The sequence below is a fragment of the Xiphias gladius genome, chromosome 10 (genome assembly GCF_016859285.1).
Source record: "Xiphias gladius isolate SHS-SW01 ecotype Sanya breed wild chromosome 10, ASM1685928v1, whole genome shotgun sequence".
NCBI classification, from domain to species: domain Eukaryota; kingdom Metazoa; phylum Chordata; class Actinopteri; order Istiophoriformes; family Xiphiidae; genus Xiphias; species Xiphias gladius.
The window spans coordinates 18,469,346-18,480,726 of NC_053409.1; the positions used below are offsets into that span (position 1 = coordinate 18,469,346).

General features: G+C 41.8%; 2 protein-coding genes across 3 annotated transcripts; both read left to right on the forward strand.

The window, feature by feature from the left end:
• The first annotated feature begins 495 nt into the window (after nucleotides 1-495).
• LOC120795925 (inositol-3-phosphate synthase 1-A-like) lies at nucleotides 496-7,169 on the forward strand. The gene is made up of 11 exons (XM_040138209.1): nucleotides 496-689; nucleotides 1,067-1,191; nucleotides 1,293-1,454; nucleotides 2,243-2,372; nucleotides 2,736-2,929; nucleotides 3,048-3,197; nucleotides 3,857-4,072; nucleotides 4,253-4,417; nucleotides 4,517-4,630; nucleotides 5,656-5,873; nucleotides 6,064-7,169. Exons 2-11 carry the CDS (start codon nucleotides 1,078-1,080, stop codon nucleotides 6,257-6,259), a joined length of 1,659 nt encoding a protein of 552 aa, XP_039994143.1. The 5' UTR covers nucleotides 496-689; nucleotides 1,067-1,077; the 3' UTR covers nucleotides 6,260-7,169.
• A 642-nt stretch (nucleotides 7,170-7,811) lies between these two features.
• On the forward strand, nucleotides 7,812-10,753 carry tpgs1 (tubulin polyglutamylase complex subunit 1). 2 transcript variants are annotated; one of them, XM_040136412.1, is made up of 2 exons: nucleotides 7,812-8,345; nucleotides 9,412-10,753. In XM_040136412.1, exons 1-2 carry the CDS (start codon nucleotides 8,008-8,010, stop codon nucleotides 10,073-10,075), a joined length of 1,002 nt encoding a protein of 333 aa, XP_039992346.1. In that variant the 5' UTR covers nucleotides 7,812-8,007; the 3' UTR covers nucleotides 10,076-10,753. The 2 variants fall into 2 exon arrangements, with proteins under 2 accessions (XP_039992346.1, XP_039992347.1); XM_040136413.1 differs by having other exon boundaries at nucleotides 7,812-8,252.
• The last annotated feature ends 628 nt before the right edge of the window (nucleotides 10,754-11,381 follow it).

An 11,381-nucleotide genomic window follows, 5' to 3' on the forward strand; every position in this document is an offset into this window, starting at 1 on the left:
GCATTTCCTACCAGTTGTCAGTTACCTGTCTATTTGTGAAATATTCATATCAAGCATAAACCACCTTTTATATCATATGTGTCTGGACTCCTGTGTCTGGTCCCACACCTTGCTTTCCAAACGCTGTGTATATTTGGAGTGTACACACTATAGAGGACAGGATCAATTATTCCCATCAAGAATAATTGTCTGGCCTTCATTGACTGAGTCAGTATGTTTGGGATAAATCATCAGCTATCAAAAAACATAAAACATGCAGATCGGCCGCATCAATTAAAGAATTAATAAATACCTGATCGATTATCAGTGCGAGTCTTAATTTAATTGAACTGTGTAGCGATTGAGGCACACTTGACAGACATCCTGCATAAATCTGGAGGGCCCCTCAACTTTCACCTCCATCGAGCTCTGTGGTTTCGACCGGGACTCTCCGAAACGGAATATTTACCCCCCCGGCCGCCGTACCGACCCAGAACGACGTCTTCCGACGCGCCCGATCCTCTCGCGCCACGGAGAGGTCTGATTGGCTGGCGGCGCCGAGTCTGTCGCGAGCAGGAAGGTAAATCATTTGTCCACAGTCGAACGAGCGGGGCTCGCGGGGAGGCAGCACTTTCAGGACAAAAAGGACTGGAAATTTCCAGTCGCACAGGCGAGGAACTGTCAGCGAGAAGCAAGCGGACTGTCTTCTTGTAAGCGAAATTGCCTATAGACATCTTTACGCTGGTTTAAATGGGAAAAGGTTATGTGATTTCCGGGTTTCGCCGTGGTCGATTTGTGATTGTCGTTCGTTTTCATTCATTCATACGTTAACTTATCGATTTCTCCGTTTTTAATGCTCAGCAATAGCTTAATGCGGTCTAAAAAACAAACAAAAAAACAAACAAAAACAAAAACAGGGAGGGAATGAAAGACTAGACATAACTTATCTCTTTATTTTTCAACATGGCTAGCAGGCACCACGTGTTATTTGTGACGTGTTAAGGAAATGCAGCATCATACAAGGTGTGATTCCCAATGACAGAGAGGGAGGCTGAACAAATTCTGTTTCTCTCCTGTTTCTGTGCAGACTCTACAGCCATGTCTAGGATCCTTCATATCAATAGCCCCAATGTGAGGTATACACATAAGCACATCCTGGCTCAGTATTCCTATCAGACCACATCAGTGAGCAGAGAAGGGGACAAGCTCACGGTAAGTCAGCAGTCTTTCTCAAATTTTGCCTCATAGTTTTTCTGTACGCTTGTGCTCTGTGTTCAGTCTCCCACTAACTCCATGCTCCACACGGGAAACAGGTGACCCCCCGCACCACCGAGATGACATTCTGCACTGAGAGGCGAGTGCCCCGGCTGGGTGTGATGCTGGTGGGCTGGGGCGGCAACAACGGGACCACCGTCACAGCAGCCGTACAGGCCAACAAGCTGGGTCTCACCTGGAAGACCAAGACTGGACTGAAGGTGAGTGGAGTGATACAAGCGTGCCTGTGCACAGACAAACAGGGATTCGGCTGCTTGTTTACACTCATTTCGTGCACAGACTTGAGATGTGCGGTATTTGAGATGGGGGTAGATCCACAAAACAATGTAACTTAATAAGCTTAGGGATCTTTGCTGTTTGAAATGAACTATCTCAAGCATCTTACAAGTCTGTGCAAGTTTATTTCAATGCTGTGTTGAAATGGATGCAAACCACTTGTTGCCTGGAGGTCTGGGAAAAGCAAAAACCTAATGTTTTTTTTCTTGGAAAATGGCCACCATTTCTGTGAAGTTTACAATTGTAGTTAGGCAGCTAAAACATAAAAACACTACAATTATTGTTTTTGAAAGTGCAATTTGTCGGAGGGGGGGGGGGTAAATGGTGAATGAACCCTTTATAACCAGACGAGGATGTGAAAGCCTGAGGCTAACACTAGGGATCTAATAGAGAAGCTCCTTGTCCTATTATGTAAATATAGCCTCCTTTATGTCCCCTCACTAACTGGTAGAGACTCATTAAAAGCTGGTTATGCTGACATGTTCAGTAGAGTGTTAAGAGCTGACTGACTGACTCTGGTCTTGGAGATTTCCTTTTATATGGGCATGCATTTTGACCTCTATGAGCTTCTTCTTGTGATTTCCATTTCAGCCATTTTTCTGTAGTTCATAGGGTTATCCATTTGCAAGAAACCATAAAACCAGTAAAAATGTACTTCTTAGAAGGACTGAAATTACAGTGTTTTTCTCTCCTCTCTCTTCCTCATTCTTAGACAGCAAATTACTTCGGCTCCCTCCTGCAGGCGTCTACTGTTTGTTTGGGATCAGGGCTCGAGGGCGAAGTCAACGTGCCCTTCTGTGACCTCCTACCCATGGTGCACCCTAATGATATTGTCTTTGACGGTACGTACAATTGCAGATAGTCTGCTCATGGTTTGACCTCTGAGACAGAAACTGAGGAGTGTATATGTGTGTGTATGTGAGAGGGCAAGTGAGTTAACAGCAGGGAAATCTGATCCCAGAGCAGCTCTAGAGGCCAGACAGAGGTGAAGATGTTCAGAGATGTGCTCTTACAGTGACTTCTATTGCAGTCTTGCTTCATAAGGGAATAGCTCAAATAGGCAGCCTACCTATAGATTATAAAATGAAAGTGATGACTTGCATAGTTCAGCCTCTTCCATTTTTAGTTCTGGAGAATGAGCGATGTCTAAGGAATTTAGCACTTTTTTTTTTTTTAATAACCTGAAGTGTGTTCGGGATTTTTAGGCTGGGATGTGTCCTCAATGGATCTGGGCAGTGCGATGGAGCGAGCTCAGGTGCTTGATTGGTCGTTGCAAGAGCAGCTCCGACCACACATGAGCCGCATGAAACCCAGACCGTCCATCTATATCCCTGCATTCATTGCTGCAAACCAAGAGAGCCGAGCTGACAATGTCCTCACCGGAACATTGGCCGAGCAGGTAATACATCAATGGCAGAGTAATGTCATCATCATCTGTTTATTCCACTTAGGATTGTGCTGTTTCTGTTGTGATTTTTTTTTTTTCAATTTGACTTAAAGATTAAATGATCTTCCAGGTGGAGCAAATCAGAGCTGACATAAGGGACTTCCGTCAGTCGAGTGGTGTGGACAAAGTCATTGTTCTGTGGACTGCGAATACTGAGCGCTTCTGTGATATCATCACTGGGGTCCATGACACTGCCGAGAACCTGCTAGCTGCAATACAGGTGAGAGCAGGAGCCATGAAGGGGGTTTGGTGTAGAAATTTCCAGATGCATTGAACATACTCTAAAGTACAGGATCTGTAGGCACAAATCCTTAAGCTGGTTTCAGTAGAGACCTACAGTGTGTCTTAATTGTCTACAAAACCAACCTAAATTGTGTTAGTGGCCGGTAGTCATGAATCACCCATTCAACTTTAATTTCCTCCTAATGCTGAGGATCAAACAGTAATCCTCCATCACATTTAGTGATTATTAAAGCTTAGAGGATGAAGAGATTAGCTCTCCTAGCACTTCAGTGTGTATTTGTAAATTAAATGCCATAATGAGTCTGAAACAGTCAGCTATTCCTTTTTATATCAGGTCAGGGGAAGAAAATTATTTGTGCCTCTCGGGTGACTTTTTACTTTATCTCCTGTCTTCAGCATGCCTGTATTGCTATCAGCAACGACAATAGTCTATTTCACAGACTTATGATCTTCAGCAAATAGCTCAATTTTAGATAGGCATGAAGTCGACAATAGAGTTGTACTACAGAGATGATATAAAGTGAGTCTCAGGGAAAATGATGCCCTGTGAGTCAAGCGTTTTTCGTTGGTGTAATATGATGATACACTCTGTAACAGCCATTATCTCTCTCTTTTTTTCTTCTCTATATTCACCAGGCTGGAGCAGAGGTTTCGCCATCCACTCTGTTTGCAGTGGCCAGTATACTGGAGGGCTGCGCCTACATCAACGGCTCCCCACAGAACACTTTCGTCCCAGGGGCCATAGAGCTGGCCGTACAGAGAGGCGTGTTCATTGGAGGGGATGACTTAAAATCTGGCCAGACCAAGATCAAGTCAGTGCTGGTGGACTTTCTGGTCAGCTCAGGGATCAAGGTGAGAGAAATAACATCCTGTTTAAAATACACCAGAAAAACACTTTTGAAAACTAATAATATGTATTTAAAAACTTGATTGTACTTCCTTTTTGATAAGAATGCAACGACACTGCTAACCACTACTATTATTTTATTTTCTAAACAAAGAGATTTTAATAAATTTCTCTGCCCTCGACAGCCGACCTCCATCGTCAGCTACAATCACCTCGGCAACAACGATGGGAAAAACTTGTCGGCTCCACAGCAGTTCCGCTCCAAAGAGATCTCCAAGAGCAACGTGGTGGATGACATGGTCCAGTCAAACTCCATCCTGTACCAGCCTGGAGAGAAACCTGACCACTGTGTGAGTGACTCAGACACAACAAAAAAGAGAGAGCTCCGTGTGGATGATTACAGAAAATAAGTGATCAGACTAATTAACCATCTCTGTTTTTTATTTCAGGTGGTGATTAAGTACGTCCCCTATGTGGGAGACAGCAAGCGTGCCATGGATGAGTACACGTCTGAAATAATGATGGGAGGGATCAATACTATTGCCCTGCACAACACCTGCGAGGTCAGTGGTCACTAAATTTCATAAAACATGAATTAGAAACAAGCAAAACCACACACACAAACTATATTAAAACAGTTTCTAATGTAAGAGTCCAAACTGCTAATTGCTGGCTACACACAAAATTCAGAGTTAGTCTTCTTTATCTGAATGTAGTTCTGGAGGAGGTGGCTCAGGAGAGCCAGAGCTTACTGTTAATCCTTCTAAACAAATCTTGGAGCTAATTCAAAGATACATCTGCAGATCACTGACAGTTATTTCATGTTTCAGTGGCATGCCTACATTAGCTCACTGCCATTTATTCCGTCACACAAAATTACATCTATTCAGTTAATGTTCACACACTTAATGTGTTTGTTTAATAACATGAATTTGGATTAATGTATAAATTTGTAATATGTGATTATCACATGATTTTTTTAATGCAGTGCATTGAATGAATATTATTCATTAAAGCCACTATATGTTGAATTTGAAAATTTCTGAGTGACAGTGGTATTTTTAAAAAAAGACAGTGGTAGACATCAGTACACGCTGCTGAGATTAATGAGCTGAAAACAACAGAGACTGCACCAGTTTTCACTGGGACTGTCCCTTTTTTTTCTACACAAAAACATACTTCAAAATGATTTTTAAAGATCCTGTAATAACACAAAAACTCTAGATATAATGACTTCAAGTAGGAAAAAAGTATATAAGGTAAAATAATTTTGTCCTTTTCGTGCCTTTGCATTTCAGATATACTCTTCTAGCAATTAAATTTGGAATTTACAGTGAAATTAAACAATACAACTACTTCTATGATTGATACAGTGATCCAATAACAAACACTTAGAACTTTGGGGACTCCTAGTGGTAATATTAAAATGGCACTGCTATGGATACACTATCAGAGCAGTTTTGGCCTGTGCAGGGAACTATGTTTTGCCATAGTGTAAGAATTCCATGTATTCATAAATGTCTTGGACCATTTCTTTGTCCCTCTATTACACCATTATACTCGCCTCATCTTTCTTTCTTTGCAACAGGACTCTCTACTCGCCAGCCCAATCATCCTGGACCTGGTGATCCTGACAGAGCTTTTTCAGCGTGTGACCGTCCAGCCCCAAGGGGAGGAGGACTTCCAGTCCTTCCACAGTGTCTTAGCACTGCTCTCCTTCCTCTGCAAGGCCCCCCTGGTCCCATCAGGGACCCCAGTCGTCAACGCCTTCTTCCGCCAGAGGGCCTGCATAGAAAACATCATGAGGTGTGGATCAGTTCCACTTCAAGACTTAGGTTTCTTTACCTTGGCTGCCTTACCTCACAAAAAGAATTAAATTTTACATTCAATAGAAAACAGATACTTTAAAGCACCCAGGCCAGTATACAGGTGTACATTTCTAGTGTTTATTTTTGTTGCAGAAATTGATAAGAGTCTGCCTCTTTGTCTTTTTCAGAGCGTGCCTCGGCCTTCCTCCTCAGAACCACATGCTCCTGGAGCACAAGCTGCAGAGAGACTTCCTGCCTTCACATACCACCTTCATCAACAGTGAAGTAGCCGCTATGAAAAAAGCCGTCTTCGCCAATGGGAACCATATATCTCTAACAAATGGCAACTGTACACGTGTTGATGATGTAGCATTTGCATTATGATCGCAAATAAAACACTTCAGCCCAAAATAGAACTGATACTTAATACAGTCTTAAACATAGTACCTTGTATAACAAGAATAAAGGCTCTCATCGATCAAGGTGTCATCGCAAAAAAACAAGTTTACAGAGTCAACTTGACATTTATGTAAGATGCATTTTAAAATCATAGGTATCCTGCAGGTCTTGGTCTGTGGCAGAAAGACATGGGACAGCAAAATTTACACAGCATACATGCAATCAGGAATGGACCTTAGCAAAAGATCTGCTATATTTACTGCTTTGACAGGCCTATGGGAAGTCCATAGACTGCAATCACCTGGGTCTACATAAGTCATTACATTAATATATTTCACTGTTTTATGCAGATTAACCATTTAATAATTTTTTTTATTAGTTTTTTTTTTTTTTAACTTATTCAAGTAGATTTCCATCTGCAAATCTAAAATACAGTGTACAGTATAGTTCCTAGAAATGGGTCCATACGTTATACAAGTAAATGTGAATTTGATCTTGCAGCTCTGAAAATGGAGCACATGACTGCTTGTTTGTTGTTTGATTGTACAGTACATGGACTTCATGAATGAGGGGCATATTCTTAACCTACTGTATTTTCTGTTGTAGATCACTGCCTTTTTGCAGTCATTAATGTTTTTGTGTGGAGCTAAAATGACAATATGGATGTAGTTTTAACAAATTTGTTCAAGAGTAACTTGGGCTATTTATATACAATAAACGTTTAAATGTTGTTGTTTAAACGTAACATATCTGATGTATTCGTTGTGTTCGTTGTTTTTAATTCACATTTTCTCCAACTGAGCCATCTGTCAGGTTCAGATATGTGTGAATGGGTAATAGCTATTGTTGCAAAATGAAGTATATGATGCATCATATAAAAAGCATGGTAATGAGTAACAAGAACACATAAAACAAATGTCATTTAACTGCTAATCAGTATTCTTATATTAATTTGTTTTGCTATACAACAAAGTAAGGGCCAGGTAGTATTTTTGCATTAAAAAAAACTAGACATTTCTATGGAAGCTCATTTCTGCCAGTGAAAGAAAAGGAGAAAACCTAGTCGAGATAAGAATTTCTTAAAAAGCTCATAAGACAAAATTTTGATTAAGTTAAAACTATGAGATATAAAGCCAAAATTATGAGATAAAAAGTACATTTTTATTAAATGAATAAACATTAGATGAAAAGGTAACAATTATGAGAACAAGTTGAAATTATAAGATAAAAAGACAAGATTTTAGATAAAAGTCAGAATTATGAGAAAAAGTAAAAACTTTCACTTTAGCCAAATGTTACATTTTTTATCTCATAATTCTATATTTTTATCTAATAATTTTGACCTTTTATTGCTTTATTTTGACTCATTAACTTGTTTTAAAATCAAATTTAAAAATGTTTTTTTTAATCTCATAACTTTGATTGATAAAATCAAATTTTTAACATACGCAATTTTTTTAAATAATTCTTTTTTTCTTTTCTTTTATTTTGCAGAAATCCCACAGAGGTGGGCTTCCATATCTTTCGGAGTGTGAGGGGAAGTGTGAGGGGAATGGGGACTTGTAGCGGTCCAGCAGTCCAATTTTTGCTCGGTGAACTCAACCTAGTGGTTCTTTGAGCTGGGATCCGAAACCCCTCAACACCCCTGTAATATAAACTGCTCCGTTTCCTGTCTCCCGACCGGTCTTCGATCGCTTCCGCTGCCGTTGCCGCGACACGGGACGTCAACAGCAATGGCGGACAAAGAGAAACGCCGGCCCGGAGTTGCTCCTCCCGGGATGCCCGAAGGCAAAGCCACCAAATCGGACAGCGACAGGGAGTTTCTGTCGCAGGCGGGCGTGGGAGAGCTGCTCCGCGGGGCCATCCTGAAGATGGTCGAGGCCAGATCGGACGATCCCATCGGGTTCCTCGCCGACCACTTCTGCAACCTCGCCTCCGTGATAGAGACCGGCACAGCTGGATGCAGCGACGGGGATCAGTTGAGCAACGGCCCCCTGAACGCAGGCGCCCAGGAGCAGCAGCATCTCAACCGGGCGCTGTGGCACCTGCGGCTGGCACACCACTCCCAGAGGTTTATGGTTCAGACAGTGTGATTATAGTGTGGATCAGGTGTTTTCATGGGATCTAGATCTAGATCTAGATAGATAAAACATTTTGTCACTGACCCATTTGACATGAACCAAAATACTATTCTAATAAGATCCAACCCTCATATGTTCTCCGCTACGATGGACAGTTAAATAATTCAGCTTGCCCTAATTTTGCCTGGCCTTGTGTCGCTGTGAAAACAATCAATATGTGATTATGACCAGGCGGGGCTGTAGTAGAGTAACTCACAGTAATATACTACAACAATATGCAGGCCTGTGTTGGCCACAGTGATAATGGAGCACAATACACTGTATAAAGCTTATAGACGATGGCAATCGCAGCAAGCTGCAGCAAGTACACACGTGGTATAATTCGTTCCGCAGAACCGCCTGGTACCGCTTTCTACACAGGCACCTTTCAGAAAAGGTTAAGTGTAACTATTGGTTTTGTGACTAGTTAATCAATCGTTCACTGATGCTTTATAGAACCTTTAAAAGCCATTAATTATAACGACTTTGGGGTTGCCAGGTTGCGGCAGGTGTTTATCCTCCATCAGCATGACACTTGATTTGTCTTTTTACCGCTTTAAGACGTCAGGAAGACTCTCCCAGTGAATTATTTGACCTCCTATTTTCCTTTAATAACAACCGCAGTGCATTTGGACCAAAACTGATTTATTACCAACTTAGTGAATTTTACAGCCGCAGACTTGGATTATTGTAAGAACTCTTCGCAGGGAGAAATGATCTTTTGGCTACCCTTTAATTAATTAATCCTTACTTACCTCTAGAGATATCTAGCCGTAAAGGTAGTATTAATCTTATTTGCAGAGGTTTTGAGAAATATGTACCTGAGATCACCCACACATTCATACATGATTGGCCCTCTTCTATAGTATGATGTAGCATAGGCTACCTTTTTGTTGTTTTGATGTTATTCAAGCAGTGAATTAGAATATAATTAAAGATAAGCTTTTCCTTTAAACTGCTATAGATAAACCAATGATTTGCTTACTTTCATTCCATTTTTTTTTATTTGAAACCCAGATCTGCCTTCTGCAACAACGTCCGGGTGGCCTACGACCTCCTGAACCTCACTGGGCCCCATAGACATCCAGGTGAGGTTCCTGAAGGCCCTGATGGCTCCTGCGCTGACAGCCCCACAGGAGGAGGGGGAGGAGGTGGGGTGAGAGGAGGCCTCTACACACAGACTCTGCAGTGTCTATGCAGCGAAGGCGGAGTCCCTGCTTCCACCTCCGCTCCGCTCCTCCGACGCCTCCATTGCCAAGACCACGAGGCCGTCCCTTATGATGTCTTCCGTCACGGTGTGCTCACATGTGCCGTTTTCTCGGACTACATCCGGCAGGCTCAGAGGCTTTATGCTGAGGTGTGCTGCCCAGACGAAGGGCCTGCCTCGCGTGCGCTGTGCCTGGCCGTGCTCGGGACCCTAAAGGAGGCCCTGGAGACTTCCCAGGGCTGTGATGCAAACTGCTGTGTTAATGCTAATACTAAAGCTAAAGCTAATTCCTGTGTGGAGGCTAATGTGAAGGCTATCCGCTACCTGGAGGCCAGTGCCAAGATCTCTCCCCACAAGCTAGCTCAGGCTATGTCTGGAGCACAGACACGGGGTCCAGGTGGAGACATGGACGCAAAAGAGTTTGAGAATGCAGCGGCAGAGCTGTTTATTGCTCGAGTCAAAGTTGTCTCCTAGGTTTCTTCTCGTAATTTATGAATGTGCAGCAATCTACAGTATATCATAGAGTAAATACCTACCCTCTGTGTACCTTCTCTAAACCTTAACCCACTGCTGCCTAAATGGCAAATGTCTACATAACACTTAAATAACAATTACCTCCTCTCCGGACCGACACTAAACCCAATAATTCCACTATTTGGTGGATGACGCTCGTGATAAAACATATTGTTTGATGTCAGTTCTTGAACTTTTTAATGTCAACGACATGTGCTGTGACTAAACAAGCAGCTACTGTGCTGTGTAAAGGACATGGAGTTCCTTGGATAGACCAAATATATTCCTTGAAATCAGTACTCATCCTGACAGTTTCCACTGTTGTTAAGCCTTCGCCATGAAATGCTCAGTTTAGAAAGTAGCACTCTGTACTGAGCTACTTCTAATGCAATCCAGTATGACCCTGTAATAAATCCTCTTTTTTTTTTTTCGTGTTTTGTTGAGACTGTCAGAGGGATGTTGATTAAAGTCTGTGTCATTTTGGAGGCTGTAGTCTGTGATTCTGTTGAACTGTAGTCTTGTATTCTGACACATTTCAACGTCTTGTTATCGAAACAGGGGCTAATCTCTTATGCTGTCCTGATGACATTACTGTAGCAGGAAACATTTGGGTGAAATAAACATGGAACTGCAGGAGAAGAGTTGTGCAAACTGATGTTCACTTCTTTCACGTGTTAATTTGAATTTATATGCATATGTGAAGTCTGCCATTGAAGAAAATGCAAAGAACATGCTCTCATCACACATTTACAAACACTGACAAACTGGAGCAAAGGAAGACATTTACAGGCAGAGTTGAAGGTGGGAGAAACAAACAATATGAGAGCTCTGAGAAAGAATAAATGACCTTTTAATCCTCTTATCCTCTCCCTTGCCCCATTCATACATGGATAAGCAACTCAAAGACCAAGAATGGACCTATCCCAAGCCAGAGAAGAAAGAGAAGGTTGTACAGTTAGACAAAATAAACGAGACTACAAACAGAACAATAGCTCGTCAAGGGAGAAAGCTTTTACAAATGATCCACAATACCCGGACTGAAGACAGGTTTAAAGGGGTTTAAAAAAGACAAGACAACTACTTACAGGCTTCCTATTGGAACAGAAATATATCACAGTAAGCTCTTTATGCAAGATATACGATACAAAACGCAGGTTCACTTGAGTAAATGAGATGCTGGCATGACTTCAGATTGTCTACATTTTCATATATTCATATTAAGAGAAAAAGAATCTGCCTTATAGTGTTTTTACGAATAGGTTGGTGT

Excerpts from the sequence above, each read along its gene's own strand:
- LOC120795925 (XM_040138209.1), top strand. The coding sequence starts at position 1,078 with ATGTCTAGGATCCTTCATATCAATAGCCCCAATGTGAGGTATACACAT. Across the intron at positions 1,192-1,292 it reads GAGAAGGGGACAAGCTCACG|GTGACCCCCCGCACCACCGA; the intron begins GTAAGTCAGCAG and ends CACGGGAAACAG. Across the intron at positions 3,198-3,856 it reads ACCTGCTAGCTGCAATACAG|GCTGGAGCAGAGGTTTCGCC; the intron begins GTGAGAGCAGGA and ends TATATTCACCAG.
- tpgs1 (XM_040136412.1), top strand. The coding sequence starts at position 8,008 with ATGGCGGACAAAGAGAAACGCCGGCCCGGAGTTGCTCCTCCCGGGATG. Across the intron at positions 8,346-9,411 it reads CTGGCACACCACTCCCAGAG|ATCTGCCTTCTGCAACAACG; the intron begins GTTTATGGTTCA and ends TTTGAAACCCAG.